Source organism: Larus michahellis, chromosome 1 (assembly GCF_964199755.1).
Source record: "Larus michahellis chromosome 1, bLarMic1.1, whole genome shotgun sequence".
NCBI lineage: Eukaryota > Metazoa > Chordata > Aves > Charadriiformes > Laridae > Larus > Larus michahellis.
Window position 1 is genome coordinate 1,642,280 of NC_133896.1, and position 26,144 is coordinate 1,668,423.

Genomic DNA, 26,144 nt, shown 5'->3' on the forward strand with positions numbered 1-26,144 from the left:
GGAGATACATGGGGCAAACCCAGCGAAGGGAACTGCCTGTTCCTGCTTTTGGATGCCTCAGGGCAGGGAGGTGCAGGACACTGATCCCCTAGTAACTGGTAGCTTTTTTGCCTGGGAAAAAAATACAAAAGACGAGGGGGGGGAAGCTTGGAGGCTGATCTGCTGCAAATATCATTCTTTAAAAGAAAATTCTTTGTTTCCTGTTGGATCTCCTTTTCAGGGAAGATGGACACAAACTTGGCAAAGTGCAGATCAGCTTGCTTGCATCCAAGCGGACAGGAAGGAAAGAGTTGTGCCTTTTGTAGGGTCTTCCCAGTGGGAACAGATTTATTTTTTAATGAAGTATTGCCCTGAAACAGGTATGATTTAATCGCAATCTGAAGGATAAGTGAGGAAAATAATTTTTTTAAAGATGCATTTCATACAACAGGGGAGAAGAGGGGCCGGTGGCAGCCAGCAAGGGGAGCTGAAGTGGATGAGTGTGAGTTCCTGGGTTCATGTGCTGAGCAGGTCATAGAATTGCCTCAGTTGGAAGGGACCTTTCAGATCATCGAGTCCAACCATCAGCCTAACTCTGACAAAAACCATCACTAAACCATCTCTCTAAGCACTATATCTACCCGTCTTTTAAATACCTCCAGGGATGGTGCCTCAACCACTTGCCTGGGCAGCCTGTTCCAATGCTTGATAACCCTTTCAGTGTAAAAAGTTTTTTTCCTGATATCAGTCTAAACGTCCCCTGGCGCAACTTGAGGCCGTTTCCTCCTGTCCCATGGCCTGTTCCTTGGGAGAAGAGACCGACCCCCACCTCTCTACAACCTCCTTTCAGGTCCAGGAGCAGGGTGAGGTGTTTCCTAGAGGACAAATTACTGTGCATAAATGAATTATTGTCAGCAATGGGGCCGTGATGCACTCTGAGTAAAATATGTTGGCATAAGCCTCAGTTAAAACGAGCGTATTCTGTGTCAAGTACATGCAGTTCCCTGTGCGTGCCCTGTAGAGAAGGGGGTGCTTGGCTGCAGCTCAGCTGTCTCCTCATCTGCGCGTTTTCCATGTCAGCATCTGGCTGTCCGGGGAGGCCCAGTGTTGGTGGTGAGGAATATTCAGTGTTGGGATGATAGAATCATCTAGGTTGGAAGGGACCTTTCAGGTCACTGAGTCTGACCATCAACCTAACACTGACAAAAGCCACCACTAACCCATGTCCCTCAGCACCACGTCTACACGTCTTTTAAATACCTCTAGGGATGGCGATTCCACCACTTCCCTGGGCAGCCTGTTAACCGTGGGACACCAGCCACAGGTTTGATGCCAGCAGTCAGCATGGCGCTGCTGGGTCTTTCCCAGCAGGATGAGGGCCAAAGTATTTCCGAGACCCGGGACCGCTGCTCCGTTTGCACTGAACCTTACCAGCACAGATGATTTCTGCTCGCTTTGGCACGGCTTGCCTTGCATTGCCCTGCTGCTTTAAACCCATCGTGATGGATCTCGTGCCTTTTGCTGCTGTCCTGCGTTATACTCTTGGGCACTAATCTTGGGCAGCGCTGGCGGAGCAGTCGGCTCAGGCTGTCCTTGTGACGCTGGGCTGTCCCGGGCGCTGTGCGGCTTTGCTTTGACATCTTGGGACTGATGACGAGGCGGCTGCCGCTGACGATTAGGATTTGTCTGCCCACCAACCGGGGCTAAAAATAGTGGCTCAGACAAGTTCGTTTCGTACTGTGGTGGTGGCCGCATTTTCCCTTCGATCCCACTAGCCAGGTGCTACCTACGCCAACGTGCAGTTGTGTTGCATGGAGGCAGCTTCGCGCAGCCCAGCACAGTTTGCCTGGGTGGTTTGAGTAGAGCAGGAGGCTGGAGGTGGATGCCACGGCCCTTAAGTGCTGCTGGCTTTAAGGCTTCTATTAACGTATTGAGTGACCTTGGTAAGTCCCTTTGACAGAGACACAGAATGGTTATTTCTGGGTACAGTTTGCCTTTTGGGGTAGGGAGGCTCACGGGCTCTGTCACTTTATTTCCTTGGGGGAAAACGTTTTTATATGATGAGTCCTCATGATATCCTGCAGGTCTCCTCTTTGCAAAGGCAGCGGTATCGGAGGAGTGCAAGGTGAACCTCTCAGGTGGTTTTGTGCCCCTGTTCTGTGTCCAAGTCTCACGTGAAGCCTACAGGCTGCTTTTTAGCTCTGAAACATGCCTTTGAGCTCGCAAAGAGAGAAGGCAGCATCCTGGGGAGACACCAGGAGTTGCTCTGTTCCTGGCTTGATCTCTTGCCGTCCCCTGAAAGACACTTGTCTTTCCTCCTCAGCGTGTTTGTGAAGGTGTCAGCAATACCCAGAAAGCAAAGCTGACTTCGTTAGGGGTGGGGAGTCACCGCCAAGTCTTTCGCTGTTTGATCGCTTACAGAGTTTCTTTGGGTCCTGGTGGGTTCAGTGAGTTTCCATCCAGTAAATGAGCTGAGCCCCGTCTGGCCTCATCTCCCGGCTTCTTGATGACCTTACGGCATCTCCAGCACCTCCCCTGCCCTCCCCGTTTCCCCTCCCCTGGTGAGTTTTGACATCCATTCCTGTTATCAGGCAGTTGAGACTTACAGGCTCTCCAGCTGTCACAGCTGATGCTGTCCCGGTTTAAGCATAGGCCATTTACCTTCCACGTGTCCTGAATTAGGGGAAATGGACAGGAGGGCTGGGTCTGTTTAAAAATTAAAGCTGATTACAAGGCATTAACATTACATTTAAAGAAATAGACAGCAGCCCTCCTCTCTCAGTGTAGTTGCAATATGTTCCCTTTTGTTCTGGTCTGGAAGAGGAAACAGGACTGGTATCGACTCCAGACTGGGCAGGATTTCTTCTTTATCCATAAATTTAAAAGAGAAGCTGCCTGCTGCAGTACTTTAAAGCAGTTCTGGTCTTAACAACCTAAAGCAATTCCCATCTTTGCCATCGTAACAGAAAGCTTCAGTTTTTTTCTGCTGATCTTTAATTTCTCTTAGAAAATTCAGATCTACTGACGCCGTGTTCACTGATCTGTCTTCTGAATTACTGCGTTGGGCAGCTTCATATTTGAGGGATCCCAATTGTTTTACCCGTGCATCCACTCTAGTGCCAAAACGCAGCCGTCTCGGGAGCAGCAGGCAGGATGAAAACTTTCTTTTTTCTTTTTCTTTTTTTTTTTTTTTTTTTTTTTTTCTTTCCACAAAGGCTCAGCTTCATTGTGGCAGACGGATTTTAAGGAATGCTTGGCCCGAGATCTTCAGGGCTGAGAAGGCAAAGGGCCGTGGTTGCTTCATACATGGAAGGATGGCAGCACGAGCGTGGTGGGTGCTGTTCCCACCGTGCCTGGCTGAGCTGCAGCGCGGGCTTGGGCTGGGGATGAACATGGGCTTAAGAAAGCAGACAGGGTTGGTGTCTTCCATAACCTTCCATACAGAGGTGCGTTTCAACAAGGCCCTTCCTGGCATGGCTGTCCTGCTTCTCTCCTCCGCCGGCAGTGACCGTATTTTCTCATTGCATTGTTGCTTTCTCAACTTGCCCAAGATTGAGCTTCTTTCCCATGGTGACCCTTCGTCACAAAAGAGTAATAAGTCGATCTGGCTGGGAACGCTCTGAATGAATGTGCTGCTTGCCTAGAAATTCATTGCGTTTTGGGGTTTAATTTGAAGCTCTATTTATTGGGTGTATTTGTATGATATTTGTCCAGGCTTCTGCGTTGTCTTCTCACCCTCCCCCAATAATCCACATGGTTTCAGAAGGAACTGCTCAGTGCAGGACACTTACTGAAAAAAGGCTAAACCTTTTGGCAGGTAAAGTGATGAATGTGGCATACATTTGTATTCACTGGACTTTGCTTTTCTCCATCTCTTAACGAGACTTTTCATTTGACTTTACCATTGCCAAAGTTCACGTTAAATTCCAGGCGTTTTTTCAATTTATAGTGACGAAGCTCCCAACCGCTTGGCTTTGAGAGCCACGTTACTGAGGTCCTGAGCTTTGCTGGTTCCCTCGTGCTAACGTCCCTGAATCTGGGTGTCTGGGCTGACAGGGCGTGTGGCTCTTGGCTCGATGGATGGTTGGAGGTCACCTTTGCTGCTGGAGAAGGTGCGTTCTGCCTGGTGTCTGCATAAGGTGATGGGGATGGGCAGCTCTGCACAAACTCCATGCTCGCTCAGCCAAGATGAACACTGAGCTGGAGAAGGAAGGTGTCTTGTCATCTTTATGGGGTACACTCCTCATTTTAACTAATGCATGATTGAGAAGTGTGTAGGATTTTGTTTGAGGGAGGGGTGGGGTTTTTTTGTTGATGGTATAGTGTGGGCTTTTTTTTATCTCCCTAATTTATATGCGCCCTGACTGTAAGACTTAGGTATTTGAAGGATTTTGGACCTAAACCAGTTTGTTTGGTTACAGCAGTGGTTTTGGGGTGCCTGCAAGATATGGGTACCTTTGGCAAGCTTTTGTCCAAAAGAGATGAGGTTGAATGAGGAAAGGAATGGCAGTCAGTATACTTAGCGTGTTTCCCTTAATATGTCTGGAAGCACAGAACTGGATAGACAAACATTTCCTTGCCTGCCACTATTTCCAGTCCAAGAGTTGGGATGGGAAGGGATGGAGGTATTTGTGTAGTCTGCCTGCAAGCAGATCGCATTAGCGCTGCCGTCTGTTAGTGCTTTGGCCCCAGGTTAGGGTAGGGAGGTGCTCTCCTGACAAGCTGCACATCTTCAGCGTGGTGCTGTTTTATTTATAGCTCTTGGCCTAAAGAAAAGGGCACAGGTGGAGTCAGAAAACCAGCTCTGTGAAGCTGCCTAGTTCTGCATCACTCTCCTGACCCGATGCAGATGCCGGTGAGTCATTTTTCCAGGCCTCCTCCTCCGTGCCTAACCTAACCCAGAGCAGAGGCTTGGTTGGCAGAGCTATGTCCGCAGAGCTTCTTCATGGGGTTCCTGCCACCCATGCAAATAGGGTGGTGGGTACTCGTGCATGAGCAACATCAGGCTGGGGAAGGCAGCTTTTTGCCATTCCTGCTGGATATATCTGTGCTGCCGGAGCTCAACTGTGGATCCGAGCATTCAAACCCATAAGTGTTGAACTGGGTGGATGGTAGATTAAGCAGAGATCGAAACCAGCCTCTGCTTTGCTGCTCCTTTCTCGGTGCTCCCAGGATGAAGTTCATGTGCGATGAATTCTGCCTGTAATAACAACTTATTCAAACCTATGCTACGAGTGTGGCAAATCCCCCTCAGCTTTTTGAGCCCTTTGAGACATATTGTAGCCCATCTCTGGAAGACCTTCCTACTTAACAGCAGACAGGAGACAATCAAGGACAACTTCATCCTGCTGGCACGATCTCTGTCATCCTTCTGCTCCTCCAGGCAATCCCAAATGAGAGGTCCCAGCTCACCCTCCTTGCAAGCTGGCATGGCGAGATGATTCCCAGAGCGGAGCAAGACTTGCCTCTTGAGTTGTGGGGTATCATTTCTCCTGCAACTGGTCCCAACTGTCCCCTCGCTGCCTGGGGGTAAGGATGAGCAATGGTCCCTGCTGTGGAGCAGCTTTGGCATCTTTCAGTGCAGATTTTAGCTTGCAAGTTGGATGGCCCTTGGAGAAATAGCATCCCCTCATCCCCGTCTGTGTAGCGATGGGCAAGTGCTGTGACCACAGACAAAGCTGGGGATGTCGTTGATGGTTTTCTACCTGTGCTGTGCCACTCTTACCCCTTACACCATGCAAGAGCGGGCTTGGGGAGTTGAAAGAGCAGCCTGTGATTACACTGAATCAGGGCAGATGGAGAGGGGCTTTCTAATCCCCCTGCACCCCCACGTCATGGCAGAACTGGGCTGCAATCTGCTGTTTCATGACAGCAGGGCACAGTTCTTGCCTTCCCGAGCAGGTACCCTTGTGGCTGTGAGCTGGGCTGGATGAGGCCACCCTCTCCCGCTGTGCGCTGGAGGGCTGTGGAAAATGTTGCTGGGCTTTGAATGGATGGAGGCTTGTCTGACCCGAGGGCAGTTTGTGAGCTCCAGGCTCTTAATGGCTGTCAGTGGGCGAAGGGTGCAATCTGATCCAAATGGGAAGCTGGCTGAAATCCCAGCAAGCTGTTGTTACTCTATGAGGCATCTTATGAAATGAGATGGGTTTTGTGAACTCTCCCCCCCCGCCGGGCACCCCACTAGAGGAAGAAATACCCTCTAAACTAAGCGACAAGCTGGGGCTTCCCCAAGTAGAGCCCTTCAGCGCATTGCAGCATGGTTTGCGTGTGTCTCCATTTACAGAGCTCGTAGTCTTGCGTATTGGACCGAAGTTTCCTCCCTGCGGACCTACTTGCGCTTTCTGTTCTCAGCGCAGCCTCCATGACTCCGTGACTCCTCTTTGGACTGTGCGTTCCCGCTTCCCAGGCGCACGGTGCGGTGTAGACATTTCCAAACTGCTCAAGGTGCTCTACATTTTCTTTGCCTTAAAAAGTGCTCTGCCCCTCTTTGAAAACAGCCTCAGCTGCTTTCTTAGCAGGGTCTGACCTCTTGTGTTCCTCTCTTGCTTTTTTTTTTTTTTCTGAGCATGTCTAGAGGATCATTCTGTGGCTGTATTTATCCTCTTCATGGGATCTCCCTAGCAGGGACTGATTTTAAAGCCTAAAAGCACAACCCCATCTGTCTTGTGCCTCTGGGGCATAGTAAAGGGCCTCATCCTGCAAGCGCTGAGCCTGTGAGCCATCTCGCTCGCAGAAATGTTTTCATTGTCAACCAGACCTGCCTATGGCAGAATGATGAAGGCGGCAGGTTTTAATTCATCTTCCCAAGTGGCCGCGCTGGACCTTCGGACTCCTGTTTTTCCTAGTGAAACTCATTCTTCTTCACTGGCGCCGATCTTCAGCGGTTAGATTTTGGGTTTGAAGAGGACGACGTTTCTTGCTATGGGATTGATTCATTTATGCTTTGAGGCGTCAGCAGGTTGCCCGAGTGCCTGGGGAGAGGCAACTCCATTGTGGCATCCCTTGGCTGGTGACACTTGGGTGGCCTTGTCCGAAAGGTTGGTGGGGTGTCCTTGCCTGTGGGCACACGAGGAGGAGAAGGTAAATTTGTCACTGTAAGGTCCGTTCCAGCCTTCCAACACCTTGATTGCAGCCTGGAAAATGGACAGTGTGAGACTTAACTAACCGCTGAGGTCAGTTAACCCTTTCTCTCCCCTTTCACTGGGTGAGTCCTAACGATAGCTGGGAAGGGGGCTTGAAGGTAAAACCATTTACCATTGCCATCTGACCAGTCGGGAATGCTTTTCTTGCTGCCTGGTGTCCCTCTGGGAAGTGAATCATGGTCGCAGTAGAGGGCGGTGTGTTTGTCCCTGGAGGCCCGTGTCTCCCAGTGACCTTCTCAGCTCATGAAGACAGCTTGGCTTTGCTGTAAAGCAGCTCATGTGACAGCGGTAATCCGTAGCTAGTAAACAGCTGTGCAGGAAGATTGCAGGGGAATCGCCCTATTTTCCCCGCACTGCAGACCCTGGCAGGCCAGCACACGAGAGCAGGACGGTGGCTTCTGCTTGCTGTGGGAGGCTGCTATCTCCTTGGTTGCACGAGTCCATCAGGAGGTTGGTACGTTTGAAGCCACACCAGCCACCTCTGCAGAGCACGCTCTCCAGGTCAGAAGCACACATGTGCTTCCGTGAGTCGACGTGAAGCTGCGAAACAGGTTCCAACAAGAAAAAAAAAAAAAAAACAACCACCAAAACAATTTCTCCTGAAGTGGTTTCCTCTGAATCTTTTTCAAAACCAGAGGTGGCATTTCTAAGCCTGAATTTGACTTGTTCCTCCCACCCCCCTATACCCGTTGGCTTAATTTATTCCCTGATGTGTACAAATTCCGCTCTGAGTAACACTTCCTGGTGGCTTGCGTGGACCCCCTTCTGCTCCAGGGATACTCCGTCACTGGTGGACTTTTTGCCATCTGCCCACAGAAAGTTAAAGTGTGCCCTGGAGAAGCCGCAGACTCTGAGAAGGTGAAGACAGAGGGAGCACTAGCTTGGAATTGGTTTAAAATTAATCATGGTATTATTTGTTATTCCCATACCCACCTTACAGCAGATCATAGCAAACTTTCCCCTCCCCATGGGTTTGTTGTCCCTCCTTGTTGCCACAGATCCCTGAACTTCCTCATCTCCATTTCCCGCCCCATGATTTTAATCCTCAAAACCTCAGGCATGTCCGAAGGGAAGTTCAGAGAATGGGGACTGGTGCTGACGAGTCGGAGGAGCCGATGACAGCTAAAGCGGGTGGTCTCAGACCGAGATCCAGCCTTGCGCAGCCAGAGGTTCCCGCAGGAACCTAAGCTGCCAGCAATTTGCCTCAATTCCCTCCAGAAAGGAGATGCCTTTGATCAGGTAGGCAGCAGTTGCTTCGTACCCGTGTAATCCCTTGGTTTCTCTACCGTCTCTGCCAGAAACCACCAGCAGCGTGTTTGTGGCTTCAATACGTTGTCCACCAGTGGCCTGAGACAATCCCTCATTTCATGTAAGCTACAGAACAGCCTTCAGAAGTGGCCATCTGTTACCGCTGGCCTACGACGGATTTGAATGCGAGACCTCCCAGTGAAAGGCTCTCTGCTATTCCCCTGAGCCGGCTGATCTCTTCCCTTCCACCCCTTCCCATCAAAAAAAAAAAAAAAAAAAAAAGCTTTGTACTTCCAAGCATTAGGGGATTCTAATTGGTGTGTGCGCCACAGGACCACTGCATTTAAATGGTGAACATATAGCTAATGGAAGCTGAGGTTTATTGCTGGCATAAATATAGTATGTTCAACTCCTTTGAAGTCACGGGGATCAGCATCTGGGGGTGTTTGTGTTCAATTATACACCGTCGGTGAATTTGGCCTGTGGTTGTTTCCTGTTGCTCTAACCCGCAAATGCCTTATGATGTCCTCAGCCAAATCTTCTTGGAGGTTTCTGGTACGTTGCCTTTGCAAAAAAGGGTCCAAGTTGCGCTTTCAAATAGGAGTTAAGTGTTAGGAGGTTTGAAGTCCCGCTGCCAATTAACAGGACTTGTTCTTGGCCGGGTTTTAGGCTTTCTGCTTGTTTGCTGCTGTCAAGAGATGTGCTTTCTCGCTTTCTGGTCCGAGTGGACCTGCGGTCTGAGCCAGAGCAGCCGTTCCCTGCAGCCTGCCAGTGGGACTCCGGTCTGAATCATCCACGGCAGATGCAAAGCAGAAGGGATTCTCCAGCCACCGCAGCTCCTTTCTCTCTGGGGAAGCGGTTTCCGACCTGTTCTGTCCTGCCCTGGGATGCAACGGGACAGGCTGTTACACAAGCGGCTGCTTGATTCTTCTTGCAGTTTTTGTCCGCGTGGGTCCGTGTGCCACGAGTCTTCCCTTTGCGGGCCCCTGCGCACCCGGGGTGAGACCCATGGGGAGAAAACACCTGGAAGACCCCTGGTTTCTGCAATGCGAATGATTATTTCTCTCCCCGTGCCCATTGTTGGCTTCTCTTGGTGTGCGGAGAGGCTTCCTACCACCCAGCCTGCGTGGCCTGGGCTCTACCTGGATGCACAAATGTTCTGTGCCTTCAGACACCAGGCCAGAGTCCAAGCTTTTTTTTTTTCCTTTTTTTTTTTTTTTTTTTTTAATCAACAGATGTGCAGGGTTTAAAAGGGAGGAATCTGCCAGAGGCAGTAGCATACCAAGAATAAGTACTCTTGGGAGAGAGAGGTAGGAACCCATCCCACCTGCCGCGCAGCCCGGGCAGTGGAAGACGGTGGTGTGCGAAAAAAGGAGGAATGTGGACTGTAAAAACTTGCTCTTTACACGATACCTTCTCCGTCTGAGCCGTGTCTTCGCCATGATTTATTGCTCACCTTGCTGAGGATGGGCCAGGTCCTACGCAGAGGGAGGAGGGGGATCTGTGCCAAACGGGTCCCTTGTCCTGTAAAGAAGACAGGCTGCAGACACCAAAGCACTGTGACACTCAACACCGTTGCAGCAAGGGTGTGTGCCGGTTTGTAGCAGGGATGCTTTTATAGCTAGATCCGAAGGGTATGCTTTGAAGAAGAGAAAAAAAGGTGTGTGTCTAGTCCTTTTTTCCACCCCCCGAGTTAAAAAGAAGAGTGCTTACCTCCTTGTAGCTAGTGCAGGAACTAGCGTAAGGTAAGGCTCCAGCAGAGACACTGGAGTCGCAGCTTTCCGTATCTGCAAGGTAAAGCTTTGAACGCCTTCCCAAGGCATTGTCCTCCTCCAAAAGTTGTGCACCTCGTTTGGCTGTGTGTTCATGTCACCTCTCTTGGATGAAGAGGACCGTTTCCCCCAGCGAAGAGGGCACAGGGGCCGGGAGCGGGGCACTGGGGGAGAGAACCCATCACTTTGGACCCGTTCGTTGGCCATGAATGTGCACTCTGTTGTAGCAGAGAGGCTCCCGCTGAACGAGTCAGCGAAATGCTGGGAAAGTGTTTTTTAGATGAAGCCAGAGACTATCTGGTTACGTATTACCTTACTGCCAGAACAATAGCTGCTTTATATCTGCATGTGCTAAACGCGCTGTAGTATATGCTAATGTCCGTGTTCACATGTGATCTATGGCGCAGCGTACGAACTCGTGAAACTCATTGAGATCCGAGTCTGTCGTAGCCTTAAAAACACATTGAGCTCCTTTCAGAGACCAACGAGGCCGAGTGCCTGGATTTTCATGAACTTTCTAGCCTCGTGCTCTTGGGATATACCTAGAAATGCCACTTTGGCAGCCATTTCTGCTTCTCATTCGTTTCTCAGCCCTCATTACTCAGGGAACAGTGGAGAGCTTTATTGGAGGTGGCCTTAGCTTCTCCGAGATGGATTTTACTACTCTCACTTCTGTGCAGCCGTTTCTCATCGGGCCTCTCTGGTCCAATTAAGCCATTCATCTAAATATTTGTAAAATACAGTACAAATATCTGGAAGTATCTTACACTTGCCTCCCACTTACTCTACCTCCCATTTGTGCACACGATGTTCTGTATAGAGGTAGAATTATTTAAGTTACTGTGCCTAATATTGGAGCGTTACTCATATGTGGGCATTGACTTTTTTAATTCACCTGGTAAGCAAAAGGATGTATTTCCTATGCATATATTAATTACCCCACTTAATTCTCCACCCCACCCACCCCACCCCACCCCCAAACTGTAGTATTTGGCCTTTGTTCAGCCTTTTACACTTGCATTTTATTGTCAGGCTTCCTAGCAGCAGACTATTCAGGTTGCAAGTGGAGCCTAGCAGAGAGTTCATCAGGTGAGTGGATTTTTGTGGTGGTAGTTTGGAATAATGGGATTTGGCTGTCGTCGGTATTGCCACTTGTTCCTTTAGGCTCCTGACTGTGTGGTGTTTCTTGGGGCTATATGGGCTGTATCTATCTGTCTTTTTTTTTTTTTTTTTTTTTTTTTCTCCTCCCTCTTCCTTTCACACTTTCAAGGGGAAGATATCAGATGTTGGGTATATATTTACATCCAAGCACCCTGTAACGGCTGTCTCAGCCGCTGCGGGGTAGAGATGCGCATGCCTCTGGGGTGTGCTAATATCTTACAGCCCAATCCTGTTAGCCTTACGCAAGCCGGGCTCTCTCATAACTGTTACTTAAGTAAAGAATTAGTGAGGAGCGGGAGCAGAGCTGGGCTCAGAGCCTGTATTTTAATAACACTCAAGCAGCGGTACTCTGGTGATATGGATGGGGTTGTGGGGAGGTTGTGATTTTTTGGATTTCTAAAATTTGGCTTTTTAAAGGTCACGGACACGATGCAGAGTTAAAGCAGCAACGCAAAGGAGAGAAAACCCCAGAAATACACTTTCAGCACCCATCAGCTTTAAGAAACTGTAGACTGAACGTTGTAGCAGAAACCTAAGTAAAGAAGTGGGCTGTCCCGTGTGTCACACGGCACGGGAGGGTAGATAGGAGAGCTTGTGTGCGTGACCGCTCACGCTTCTGCCAGCTGAAGTCCCCCAGATTTTGGACTGTGGACACATCTGTCTTGATATGCAGCTGTATTCTCCTTGCACATTATTATTTATGATTTGCAGGGATGCCCAGAGTATTGTTCCTGCAGAAACTCTGCCAAATAATTATCAGCTTCATTAGAATATGTGATATTTCAGCGCTTAAAAACTGTATATGATTCCATTTAAATGACTTCATTCTAAAATGGACTTTTGTTATTCAAGTAATATAACATTGTACCAATTTTAGGTAGTACCCTGCCTTCATTCTCACAGTAGCCTTTAATAAGACCATATAGAAATACGGGACCCTAAAGGCTGTTTTTAAAGGCAGGGTAAGAATCGATCTCAATACACAATTCTTCCTCTGGAAGAGCCCCTGTGGATGTTAATGGCATAGCAGGCAAGTCAGTAAAGTATTTATGGCAAAATATAATAGGGATCCCTATTAGGTGATTGTCCAGAAACTTTTAAGGTGCTATATTGCCCACCTGTCCATAAGAGGAGCAGACTCTAATTTATTCTTAGGTGTTCCCTGTCTCTACTTGGAGAAGCTTTGCATTGATAACACCTGTCCGCTCCATCTTTTTTGTTAACAGAGAACAGGTCGTAAGAAAAGCGAATCCCAACTTGAGCAGACACTGGGGGTTGCTGTACTTTCTCTATTTTTAACTGTGTTTCCTGTATACATGATTGACCATGATAGACTGCTAATCTTATCAGGTGTGCCCTTCACTCCGCAGCAAAGCCAGCCGATCAAGGAAGCTTAGAAGGGTTATTCGCTAAGCTTTCATCTGTGGAGTCCGGTAAAAAAGCTTTCTTTTCACAGGTAGACACAGAGACTCCTCGTGTTTTGTCGCTTCTCCTATGTACCAGATTGGCTTGGTTTTAGAGTGACGTGCTCTGGGGGACCAGCACTAGTGTGTGAGGTCTAGGTAAGAACTGAGCTTGAAGAGACACAGCTTTATTCTGCCTCAGCCGGCGTCCAGGTCCTGTTATCAAGCTCTAAATTCACCCTCAAGCCCCCATGAAGGGGAGAGGGAGAGACAGGTGACCTTTTGTAGGACACAGGGGCTGAAGGCATGAAGCTAATCCACCGTCAGGATACCAGACTGCTGCTCTGCCTCCTTTCCCAAGCACCCTTTCCATGGGAGTTTGCAGCTACATCAAAATGAGGATGAAACGGAAGACCTGGGATTTCAGGTTGATCGTTTCCAATGTTAAAAATAATTGCAAGTTTTACCCTATGTTACTGTCCTCGCTGCAGATGATTGCAGATGGAAGACTTCTGGTATGTCAGGAAAGGGCTGCAAAGACAGAGGTGCGTGGCAGTTGCGAAGTGTCATCGGTGAAGGAGACATTTGCCACCGCTACTTGAAGACCGTGGGTCTTTGCTGTGCCAGGGAAGAGTCTGGGTGTCAGGTTGGCTCACTGGGGTCTTCCTCTTCCCGTGGAAATGCTGGGGTTTCAGAGGGGATAATTCCATGAGCATAGCTGAGTCCCTCTCTGTGTGTCACTTGATAGGTTGGGCTGTCCCCTCCAGCAGCAGAGACTCCTGTAAATCAGGAATCCCAGCCCCACTGGTTTTGTCTCAAAGTACTACAACTTAAAAAGAACTCCCAAAAAAAAAAACCCAAAACAAACCCCCAAGACTCAAAACCCCCAGAAGCTTTGGAATCCTCTTTGGGGATCTTGTTAGTCATTTCACAAGGGAGAGAGGTGACTTCTAGGTCCTCTCTCCAGGATGAAGAGAGGGCTTGTGTTCTCTTGGATTGTATGTCGAACAAAACAGGAGGTGTGGACGCACCTGCCCTGCTGTGGTCTGCTGAAAGGAGCCACAAGTAACCGAGTGGTCCCTTTGTGAGGACGGATTGCCTTCCTCTAGAGGCAAAGGTGAAATACCAAGAAATAAGGGAGATTAAGCCAAAAGTGTTTCAGATCTTGACTGAGCTGTGGCCCTTCCCTCCTTGTAGAGAAGAAGAAAATAGAAATGTACCAAAGATGCTCGTTCAATGAACTGTCTTCTCGCAGCTAGAGAAAGAAGGTTGGTCACTGACTGAGACTTAGGGATAAATAAAAAACAAACATCCAAACTTGGGGTTTAAAACCTCGATGCAAAATGCCAAGCCTCTCACAGCCTTTGCTGAAGTTAAATGAGTGGAAGGAAGAATGAGCCCTATAAGCTTGGTGTTGCATCCTGGCCCGTGCCTTTCTGATGGCATGGGGCCGGAGGTCCTAAATCAACCAGGCTTTCTTGGTCACTGAGACAGCAGCTCCTGTTGCTCTGAATGAGCAGAGAAGGAAAGCTCGTTGAAATAGAACAAGAGGAGCCAAGGCTAAGGAGGGAACAAATCACTGACAATTTAAGCAGGTAGGTGATGCCCAGCCTGAGACGGTCTGGACAGCCTGAGAGACTGAGATGTGATCATGAGGATGGGTTGGAGGCAGGGAAGGAAGTAGTGGCTCCAGGGCTGTCCTTCCTACCTCCCATGCAGCTGTTGATGGAAACGTTGCATCTTCTTTTGTCTCCTTATCTTCTTTTCTAAGGAAGAGTCAAGGCTATGGTGTAACCTACTGGATTGCAACACTCGGTTTAGTACTCCATCTGTGAGCTGCCATGACTCAACTTTGCTATCAAAACTTCAGGTGCCTTGTTACATTACTCTTGGCTGTGGTTTTGACCGGAATGGCTCTTGAAAAGACAAGTGATGGATGATCTTGAGGTATTCTTGCAGTCAGCATGCAACCTTATTCAAATTATCATTTGGTAGAACGTTTGTGTTTTGAAATGGATGGCACAGAGGATGTGTAGGGAAGAACTGCAACTGTTGTGTGCCTAGAAAGTTCTCAGAGCTTAAATCCCTGCACGGGCTTTTTCTGATGGTGAAAATCCTTCCAAGTATCATCTTGTCCTAAGAGACATCTAATTTGAGTTAGTCATTGATGCTCTAGCAGTAGTTGGGGGCGGGGGGGGGAAGAGAGAGAGAGAGGAGGGCATGCTTTCAGAAGACAGTTTGTCTTATCTTAAAGTAGGTGCCTGTGTTAAGAGATGTCTTCTGCTTCCTTTGTCACCATTGAGTGTGGTAGGATTCTTGAAATGCTTGATTTCTGCAGCTGACTTGGGGTGAAATCCCATCCATGGTGTCATGTCAACACCTCGTATCTTAGGGGACGCGTTTCGTTTGCGGATGTTTCTTCTCTACAGTCAGAGGATTTTTCAGGGTAACGTGACTTTGAGAGCGCTCGTTTTAGCTGGTGTGATTTAAACTTGGTAGAGAGATCTGTGTTGTTTTTCTGAAGATACACGCTCATCATGCCCATTGCATGTCCTTCCCCCCTCTTGAAGGCCTCTCGGGTTAGTTCCCCAAAAGGGAGGTGGTCAAGATGATAATTTCCGGAAATCTTGGCAAGCCAGTTTCCCATGCACAGCAATGTGGATTTAATAAAAATCTGTTGTGGGAGCTTTTAATGTGCATGCTGAACAGTGCTCTTTTGTGTTAGCAATTACACACCAGGTAGTCTCCAGCACTGCACTTACCTGTCTTGGTGCGGATAGGAATGGACATTGCTCCAGGACTCAGTTTAAGGACACGGTTGCTCTGTAGTTATTTAAGTACTGGTGGTCGTGCGACCTTTCTCGAAGGCAACGATACCTGCCGCGTTGCCAGAACACATACGTGACTGCGATCAGCTGGAACAGAGCTGCTCAATATCCTGTTTTTATGACTGTCCTTTTTAAAACGGGTAGCAGTGAAGCGTGGCAGAGTCCCTCCTGTTTTGCCGTGTTGCTAAAAGAAATTGCACGTGGCTGGGAGAATGAGGTATGTCCCGTGGTTGACTACAAACCAAGTTTACTGTCAAGAAATATCTCTAGTGCCAACCGATTTGTCCTGTATGTCCTAGTGCTGTCTTGTATTTGCTCGGTTGGTGACCGAGTGGACCAAAGCTTCTTTACATAAAATGGAGCCTGCAAAATCTTGTTCACATACAAGCCTGAAAGGAATTCAAGTGATCGCTTACACCAGCCCCTTGCCCGAGCCAGCATCAATCTTAGCTGGCTCCAAAAGACTTTTAGGGTTGGAGACTTTGCTCCAGAGCTTCACTAACCTTATGTTTAGTGGTTGCCTGGGTTCCCTGCTGCCCGCCTCTAGTATCTAGTGCAACTTTCCATTCTGCACTTCCAGCTTGTATCTTATTCTATCCCGCTGTGGAAGAGATGATCAAGTTATTCCCAACTGAGCTGCATCAGTCTCGATGTATTTGCAGGCTCTCCTAGGTATATAGATCAAAGCACGCCCAGTGCCCTTTCATTGTGCTGCCCACCAAAGGCAAACGTTTCATTGTCTGGAGGTCCTTTAGCGATGCATTTCCTTGCTTGTTTTTTGTGCGCTAAAACCTGCACCCTGCTGATTTTGAATTGTCTATGAGAATTCTTCCATCGTGTCTTCAAGAGTCGCCTTTGGCTCTGAACGAGATGTAGCAATGAGATGGTATCTGCTGACCTGTGTGCTAGGGCCCTGTAGTGCATTCCTGAGCACAGGAATTTCGGTTGATCTGCTCAGCCCCGTGCCTCCGGAGGAGGGGAAAAAGAAGTTGCAGGAATATCTACTGCAAAATGCTACAGTAGGATCGTGCTAAGCAAAGTTTGTAGTAGTTTCCCCTCAGTGCTAGCTGAGAATACTGAAACAAGCAAAGTCCTCTGAGTGAGATGGAGGTCAACAGCCAAGAAAGTCCAGTGGAAAATGTCACTTTTTTTAGCCTTCTCCATTGCTGGCATGAGCACCATAGGGCCTTTGGAGCTCTAGCGGGGGTCTGGGAGGCTTGTAGGGCCACCCACAGTGGTCTCCTGACTCTGCAGTTCTTGCAGATGTTCAAAGCAAATGATATACCAGGCAACTTTCAACACTTATCGCCATTTTGGTGTCCAAGAGAACAGAGAAGGACACACCAACTTTGGCATCCATCACATGGGATCTGCTTTCTCTTCTCGGTGCTGAGTATGATTCTGGTGCCAGTGGATCCCCAAGAGCAGCAGCTGACCGTGGCTCCTGGCTTCTGATGATTTGAAGCAGGCTGTGGAGTCCTTTTGGAAGGGGACATGCAGCTCTCAGTAGAGGTCCTGGTTTTTTGATAAGACTATAGAATCATAGAATTGCCTAGGTTGGAAGGGACGTTTAGGACCATCGAGTCCAACCATCAACATAACGCTGCCAAAACCACCACTAAACCATGTCCCTCAGCACCACATCTACCCGTCTTTTAAATACCTCCAGGGATTACGTCGCCCAGCTCAAAAAACAGATGATATCCTACGCACTGTCAAGGGCTCCAAGGTGGTCACTGAAGTCATTGCACATTTTCTATTTTGCCCTATAAAAGAAATCCCAAGAGCAAATACTTTTGTGCTACTTGGTGACTCCAGACCTGTGGCCCTTACTCCTCCACACTCAGAGCGGTGTTTCTTGTGGCTTCACAGCTTTTACAGCCATAAACTCAACTCCCTCTTAACCACATCGCTCTTAAATTCTTCCTTCAGCAGCCTCCCCAAAGCTGTGTTGAAAAGGTTTGCACCATCTCCCCTTCCCACTCCTCCTGGGCTTAGGCTGGCGCAGTACCGCAGAGCAGAGCTGGGCATTGGTTGAGACTCCTGGCTCCCTGATGTAGGAGCCAAATGGTCATGCTGCGCCATTTGCCTTTTGCGTCCTCACACCCTCCCTTTCCAGAGGCTGTTCCCTAGGAGTTTGCTTTGGCAGGAGATCAGCTCTCTGTTGTAGTTGATGCTACCAAAGAAGAGGGTTTTGCACTTTTTGAAAGAGGCGGCGGCCGTTTCCTTTCTTGAGTCGATATTCAAGATGGTGACAGTGGCTACTGTTGTCTTGTCTGGTCAAGGATGGGGCTGGTTCTTGTCTCTTGACCCCCCAGGACTTTGCGCTTGTGTTCCTGTTTGAGCGTGAGGCAGAAAATGTTATGTGCAAGGTCCTGCTGTTCAGCCTTTCCATGGTGTAGAGAGCTGTGCCAAGACATTCACCAGAGGAGCCCATCTCAGCTGGGAAGAGAACATCTCTCTCACTGAGTGACTGGCACCTGAGAGGTCCCTTGAGATTTTTCTTTTCAGTTTTCAGTTTCTTTTCACTTTTCAGTTTCTCCCAGACATTCTGTGTGTCTTCGGGCACTTAATGTGAGGGTTAAGCTTTCAGAAGTATTACACTGAATGTCTATGTTGTCCATACCGGTTGTTGAGACGACTCCTGTCTTGGTATCAATGAAGACTTTTCTACTCCAGGGTGCATTTCAAAGCTTGCAGAACCTGACTATCCAGCTGTAAACTCAGACTGCTGCCGTAATGAGAGCATACCAGACATTCACGGGACATATGGCAGCCAGGCTCTTCATACCATCTGCTGCCAGATCACAACCTGATGCTTAAAGTCCAGCTTCAGACAGAGCTTTGTCCAAGGTTGCCTTGGGCTGTCACAGTTTCTTCACTGATGGGACCTTCATGGTGGTAGGATCTGCATTGGCATCCCAGCCCATCTTCCATCCACCTCTGGTATGATTGCTTCATACCTGGAATGAGATATCCACTAAATAATCTTTATACGTGGGATGCTGACAAATGGGTCCTTGGCACCGGTCTCCAGGTGCGGTCAAACAACACAGCGATGAGCTGTATCAACAGCCAGGGTAGTGTAACCTCACCTCAGCTATGGTCAGGAACCAGTTCGTGGAGTTGGAAGCATTGAAGAGTGGATCTGCTTGGCCAGTTAGCTGTCTGTGTACCTCGAGCACCTTAGCAGATGGCCTTGAGCCACTTTGAACTACCAGATGCTGAACAGGAGATAAGGATGCACCTTGGGGAATGGACTCAGCCTTAGGTACCGGGCATCTAAGGCATGTCTTGTGTCGCCGAGTAGTACAGTGTTCCAAATCCTGAAGGACTGGCAATGTGCTCAGCAGTTGGAGGCTCTGGTAGCCTCTCTTCCTCGTGCTGCACTTTCTTTGATCTCAAGGGTGAAGAGATGTCCAAGCAAGGCAGAAACCGGCACTGATGAGCCTGGTCCCCTGAACATCAACTGTCCTGGATGTCCAGGGCACTGCTGAACCTGGACACCAATTCCCAGGGCGCTGAATCATCCCACCCGCCTGGCCTTCTCCCCCAGAGTCCTTTGTGGTGGTCTAATGCAGTCACCAGCAACGTAGGATCAAAATGGTTGTTCTTATGCCGCTGCTGATCTGCTCTCCATGCCAGGTAGGATGTCTCTGTCAGCCATCGCATGACTGTTGGCCTCTGAATCCTGTGGCTCTCTGGTCACAGGTAGAGCCTAACCCTTACCCTCCTTCTTCTGTAAGCTGTAACCTCTTCTCTGCTGAAACAGCAGTTTCATTATCTCCTGTGGCCTGTCGCAGTCCCCCAGCTGAAATGCAGCCGCTAATATAGTCTGACCCGGCATTAGAGTACAGCCGCAGCCGTCTCTGAGTCGGCCAGCTCTAATCCTTTGATTCATGGTGGCCATCTCAACCCCTAAGACCTGCCACAGTTCTCCTTCTCTCTTGGCCACCCTTACGCCCTGCCGCGGTGCCAGTTCCCCTCCGTGGCTGTCAGCTTCCTTCTTGGCAAAGCCAGCTGATCCTCCACCAAAAAGTCTTTCCCTGGCATGCTGCAGGTAAGGGAGAGGCAGGACCTCAGTGCTGGCCCTGCCCCAGCTCCCTGCGTGGATGCCGTCCTTGCGCCCAGCCAGCTGGAGCTGGCTCCTCATCCCTGCCAAGGACAGGAGGTGCTGGCAGGTAGGTGAGGTTGGTGGCCAGGAAGAGGTGATTTGCAGGAGGATGGAGATGCTTGGGCTTCGTGCCTCACCCACCGCTCCTTCCAGAGGGGCTTTTTGGGTGCCTTCATGAAGGGGAAGCAAACGCGCAGCCTGGCTGCATCTTGCCGCTCGCGGGGAGCCCGCGGCCGTGCTCTGCGCTGCTCGGTGCGCGATTCATCACCTCTGCTGTCGTCCTTCCCCGGGCAGGAGCCGGTCTGAGCTGCGGGTGGGATCCGACGGGATCCCTCTTCCCTCCCTCGGCCGGGGCTCTCCTGCCTGTGCACCCCATTCCTCGCAGAGCACCCCGGCACGCCTCCACTTTCTTTGCAGATAACGTATTTTTTCCAAGACTCAAGAAGTTGGGGGGGTTTTTTTGTCTAATGGATTTCCTGTTTTTAATACAATTGAAAGGGTCTGAAATCCATGCTTTAGATTAACATATGCCAGCTAGATTAGGGCTAATCAGGGTGCAGGTCTGAGCAGATGCAGCGCAGGGCCAATCCTAGACCTGATTACAGTATCTCAGTGGTTTAATCGTCTCTCTCCCAAGGGCGATCATCTCTGCTTTAATGCACAGCAGACTTTCCAGCCCTCTCCTCCTTTGGTTTGTTACCACCCCTGGCAGGAAGGCCGCTACGTCAGATGCTGAGGCGATTTAGTTTAATCCCATGCAGAAAGGGATCTGCCTGTTGCCGTCTCTCACGGGGACTTCCCTGCTCATCCGTGCGCTCCAAGATGTGGCCAAACCTTGGGTGACACAAACTCATCAATGAAGACCCTGGTCGAGCCTTCACATCTCGGCATCTTTTGATAACACCCATCTTTGGCAGCAGCCCTGCCCTGGCCAAGGCGCGTTTGAACAGCATGAAGGGATCGGCTTTTGAAATGTTGTGTGGTCTGTGGTCCATGAGGATGGTGGGGACTCTGGTCTTTGGGTTGGCCGTGGGCAGTGACCCCGGATGGGTCTTCACATCTCGCCATCTTTTGGTAGCATCCATCTTTGGCAGCAGCCCTACCATGGCCAACGCACGTGTTTGGACAGCACAGGGGGATCAGGCTTTGTGGTCCATGAGGGTAGTGGGGACTCTGATCTTTGGGTTCGCCAAGACTGTCATTTGAGAGCTCCAGCAATCTCTTTTGGGCTAGCAACCCCAGCAACCCAAAGGGCTTAGTTGGGTTGTTGGTCTGGAGCGGGGATTTTAGGTGCATCCCAGGCCAGATCTCCAGGTCTGCGCCAGCACCTGCGTAAACTGGGATGTGCTACATTTCCTTGTAGGGTCTGGTAGGAGGCTGTCTTTAACAGGGCTGAGCATGAGGTCTCGTTTCAGTGTTTTGTTACCTAAAACTCTCATCTATTAGAAAGCACCTTGGAAGCTTTGTACCTTCTCCTGACTCCACGCCGTGCCTAGCGCTCGGTGTTGAACCATCTCACCAGGCAAGAGATCCCTCAGTTGGGCTGTGAACTGGATGAACGTGGACATAACCTTTCTGGTGTGGGGCAGCCCTTCGCCTGGGGGATCTTGGAACTTTCCTACCCACGGAGTGCTTTGAGATCCTGAGAGGAGGGGTGTCGAAGGACTGCAAAGCATGCTGCGCTCTGACGGGGTCACCCACCTGGTCAGTACGATTAACTCGTAAGCTTTCCTGTCTGTACCGTAAGTAATCTGAGGACACCGAGCCGTGCTCTGCCGCCTCGTGTTATTAAACGAGTGCCCTTGGCGGGACAGAGATCTGCTCTCTGCCACAGAAACCTGAATCAAAAGAGATTGGACTGCTTTTTCAGGAAAGCCTGGGTCAGGAACCTGCCGTCTTAAACCGTTTGAGTGCTGTTTCAGGTGTTGGCCATCCTGTGCTGATGCCTGGGAGGATTTGTGGACCCCTAAAAGCTTTTTTTCCCCAACAGGGGGGCTGTTAATTTCAGAAGTGTCATATATAGGGTAGCATTTACAGGCTGGCTTGTCTAAATCATGCTTTACCAAGCCAAAGTCAGTGGTGGGTACAGGCAAATAATGTTAAAAGAGAAAGATGAAGTTGATCTTGCCAGCCTGTGGGATTTGCTATTCCCTTTCCCCTGCCCAGCTGTATCGAGCAGTTGCCACTGCTCCTTGCTGTTTTTTCCACCTCTTTTCATCGTTCGCATCACAATATCCTCGGGGGCCTCGTTGTTTTGTTGTCGCCCTGGTTGGTGTTACCTAGCTAACCCCGGCTCACCGCGTTTGCCACAGCAGTGCTTTCCTCCGTGGCCAAAAACGCGCCCGAAGTTTTGTCAGCTCCAGCTCGGGGGCATCTGATCCCTTCCTGTAGCTGAGCCACCCTTGGGAAAAAGATGTTCCCTATTCTGCTGGACCCATCCATCAGTGGGGAAGGGCTTGGTTTGTTTTCCTGTATCTCTGGTATATGTCATGTATACGCACGTATGAGTGCCTACAGCCGGTGCCAGGAGCCAGTACGGCTTGGCCAAGGCTCACTGGTCTCACGCTGCCCTTCACCCGTCTCCGGTGCGGAGGCAGAACGACCTGCCTGAGAGGGAGAGTGAGCTGGAGGAAGGGAATCGTGTTCGAGAGAGGCCGGCGGCTGTACCAGGGGTCATGGGCAGGATGGGCGGTCTGTGGTCCGCACAGCGGTGGGATCCTTCTCGCGTGCCGTGAAAGTGGGAAGGCGTTCGAGTGACGTAAAGAGTTAGAGGGGATGGAGGTCTTGCAGGGGGGAGAAGCCGAGTTTATCCCTCGTTCAGCCACAGGATTCCCAATTCTGGGCAAATCAAGTGGAAAAATGCATTTCAGAAGCGTGTTCCTCATCTCTGGGTGACCACTGCTGGGCTGCATGGTGGCACATTCACGGCTGCAGGAGAAAAACATGGGAGCAATCCCATGGGGACTGGCTGTACAGGTACCCGCTGTACCATCCCGGCATCTTCTTTGGGTTCCTCCTCCAAAAATTGCTTATTTCTTTCCTCCTTAACCTTATTCTCTCTCCCTGCTGCCAGACAGCCCAGCATGGGCTGAGCTCTCCACCCTGCCACCCAACCCTACCCCATCCCGTCCCTGCTCCCATCCCACGTGGCACCGTGGTGGGTGAGTTGGGCACAGCGAGGCCACCGAGGCATGGTTACATCAGCACGGACACTGCTGGCTGGGAGGCGGGTGTCTTCCCCGACCGCTGGCTTTCTGTGCGTAAAATCATAGAATAGTTTGGGGTTGGATGACCTTTAAAAGACCACCTAGTCCAACTCCCTGCCATCAGCAGGGACATCTTCAACTAGATCAGGTTGCTCAGAGCCCCGTCCAACCTGATATGGAATGTTTCCAGGGATGGGGCATCAACCACCTCTCTGGGCAGCCTGGGCCAGGGGCTCACCCCCCTCACAGCAAAGGATTTCTTCCCAATATCTCATCCCAATCTCCCCTCTTCCAGTGGAAAACCCTTCCCCCTCATCCCGTGGCTCCCCTCCCTGAGCCAGAGTCCCTCCCCAGCTTTCCTGGAGCCCCTTTAGGGACTGGAAGGGGCTGGAAGGTCTCCCCGGCGCCTTCTCTTCTCCAGGCTGAACCCCCCCAGCTCTCTCAGCCTGTCCCCACAGCAGAGGGGCTCCAGCCCTCCCAGCATCTCCGGGGCCTCCTCTGGCCCCGCTCCAACAGCTCCGTGTCTCTCCTGTGCTGAGGCCCCAGCGCTGGAGGCAGTGCTCCAGGTGGGGATACACCGACGATCCAAAGGATCATCTCCGGAGCAGCGCTCCCTGTGCCGAACACAGCCCCCAAACCTCTGGGGACCACACCACGGCATGTAGCCACACCAGCCTCGTCCTTTGTGCCGGTCTCACTCCGCTCCTTCCCTCTCAACCCCAATCCTATTTATTTTTTGTCTCCGCAGGTCTCGTCCAGATCCCCGTCAGCATGTACCAGACCGTGGTGACCAGCCTGGCCCAAGGCAACGGCCCCGTTCAGGTGGCGATGGCACCCGTTACCACGAGGATAGCGGACAGTGCCGTCACCATGGACGGGCAGGCGGTGGAAGTGGTGACCTTGGAACAGTGACGATGCCCAGAGCCAGGATCGTGGTGATTTTCCTCGTCTCTTATGCGAATAATTTTTTTACGCCTCTCCAGAGATGCAATCAGGTGGCATTGAGTCTCCCAGCTTTGGAAGCAAAGGTTTTGTTGACCTTTTTTTTTTTTTTTTTTTTTTTTTAAAAAGGAAAAAAAAGAAAAAAATAATACTGGCAGAGGAAGCGTGTTAAGTGCATTTTTATAGCGCCACTCTGCTCTCGTGTGAGTGAGAAGCCAAATTGTGACGGAACTTTCATTCTGAGAAGATTTAAACGGAAAAAAAAAAGCAACCCCACAACAAAACGAAGCAGCCCCTTAGCCCCCATTCCGCCCCCCGGCGTGGGATCGAGCAGGGTGAGGCACGGGGCGGGGGGGCCGGGGCACAGCAGGGAGCACGGATGCCCTCGGCCAAAACCGCTCCGGCAGCATCACCGCCACTCCCGGGCTGCGCCGGCACCTTCCTCCGCAGCAGCAGCAGCTCCCGGGCACGGCCCTCCGCCGTCCGCACTTGGCAAATTAGGTTTCAAAGATTTTAAAGTGGACTTTTATATTTAAAAAAAAAAAACAAAACAAAACAACAAAAAAACCACAAACAACAAAAAAACAAACAAACAAAAAAACACCAAAAAAAAATAAAACCACACAAAAAAAAAAAAAAAGAAAAAGGAAAAGAGTTCGGAAAAGGCTCCTCTCCTGGGGAAAAAAAAAAATGCATGTGTGACTGCAGGGGGGTGGCAACCTGTTGAAGGGATGATGATGCTCTTCCAGGAGCCCGCGCGACTGCCGCCCTCCCCGCGCCGGCCAGCGAGGCCACCTCTGCCTTCGAGGAGCGTTCGCGCCGCCGCGGAGAATCCCGGCCGTGCTCCGCTCGGCGCCCCTTGGTGCACACTGGAGACCTGTTCTTATTCCTCTGCTCTCGAAACGTACCTGCCATTTTAGATATTTTTGGTCTTTTTTTTTTTTTTTCCTTCCTCTTTGTTGTTATTATTATTATTGTTGTTATTATTATTATTATTTCCCGTTTTTGTGGATCTAGACTGAAGTGGAAACGCCTCTAGAGGGGCTCCGGCTGCGTGTCCCGTCCCCCCCAACTTCCCCAGTTCACCCACCATGTTCCCAGGACTTTCCTCACCAAAGAGCCACTTCGGGCTCGTCCCGGTCCCCGCCGCCACCCCCCAGGACCCCACAATGTCCCCAGCATCTGGTTCCCACAACAAAACCGTCGCTTGAAGGTAGTTGGGGGGGTGGGGGGGGGGGCAACGTGAGCTCAGACCCCTCCCTTCAGGGAACCCCTCTGCACCCCCCAACCCTCCAAGCCACCCCCCTGGTCCTGCCCTACGTGCATCTCCCAGCACGGCTCTGGGGGCTTTTAATCCCCATCACCCCCCAAAAAAAAAAGGGGAGGGGGGGGAGGGAAAGGCCTCGGGGGGGTTTTTTGGGGGGGTGTCAAATTTTACTTGACTTTCCCGTGGGCCGAACCCTCCATCAGCCACAGCCCCCCCGCCCCCCGTGCGTGCAGTTGTGCGTGGTTTTTAATTTGGGTTTTTGGGGGGGGTTGGGTTTTTTTTTTCTTTTTTTTTTTTTTTTTTATTTTATTTTATTATTATTTCCGAGTGGCCATTAACGAAGTTCTCCACGTCTTCGCTCCGCCTGCCAGGAAGTTTTCAGATTCTCGTATTTACTTGTTTTATATGGGGAAAAAAATATCAAATGTTCTTTGTATACGTTTCTTCTGTATTTTAACGAGGGGAGGGAGATCTTTCCATAGAAACAGTCCTGGTTCTCCAATTTGTTGTTGTTATTATTATTATTATTATTATTATTTTGTTTTTTAATTATTATTTTTTTATTGTCCTTGTGAAGATGTCGGTGGCTTTCAAGTCAGTGTTTCTTTGGCGATGAAATGACGTTCTTTTAGTCCGAGAGGTTCCCCCCTGCCCTCCCACACCCCCCCCACCCCCCCCAAAAAAATGACAAAAACCAGGCAAGTAGCAGAGCATGGACCCCCCTTTGTTTTCCCAGTGTCTATTATTGCCTCATTCAATAAATTGTTACAAATGTGTCTACCCCCGCGTCCGGCTCTCCTGTTTTGGGGTATTTTGGGGGGGTTTTGGTGTATTCCGGGGTGTTTCGGGGCTCGGTCCCGCACCCCCAGCCCTCCCCACGCTGGTTCCTGCTACGGCGCTGGGGCTGGAGATGCGGAGCTGGGCGCGGCCAGGATGATTTTGGGGCTTAATTCCTCCTTTGTGCAATTTATCTCTTTTTTTTTTTTACTCTTCCAGCAGCAACCTGGGGCCGGGTGGAAACCATGTGGGGGTGCTTGAGGCATCCCCCCGCCGCCACGCCGTGCCCCCACCCAGGGGCTGGG

General features: G+C 50.2%; 1 protein-coding gene across 7 annotated transcripts in view; it reads left to right on the forward strand.

Moving 5' to 3' along the window:
- The window catches only part of NRF1 (nuclear respiratory factor 1), a 75,029-nt gene extending 49,187 nt beyond the window's left edge, over positions 1–25,842 (forward strand). For 4 of the 7 annotated variants that reach the window (XM_074573136.1, XM_074573138.1, XM_074573137.1 and 1 more), the window contains exons 11-12: positions 11,174–11,230; positions 23,602–25,842. In XM_074573136.1, the coding sequence (XP_074429237.1) occupies positions 11,174–11,230; positions 23,602–23,765 (221 nt within the window). In that variant the 3' untranslated portion in view covers positions 23,766–25,842. Of the gene's footprint in view, positions 1–3,194; positions 3,494–11,173; positions 11,231–23,601 lie in introns of those variants that run through there. The other 3 variants (XM_074573140.1, XM_074573141.1, XM_074573142.1) reach the window with 2 other exon arrangements.
- The last annotated feature ends 302 nt before the right edge of the window (positions 25,843–26,144 follow it).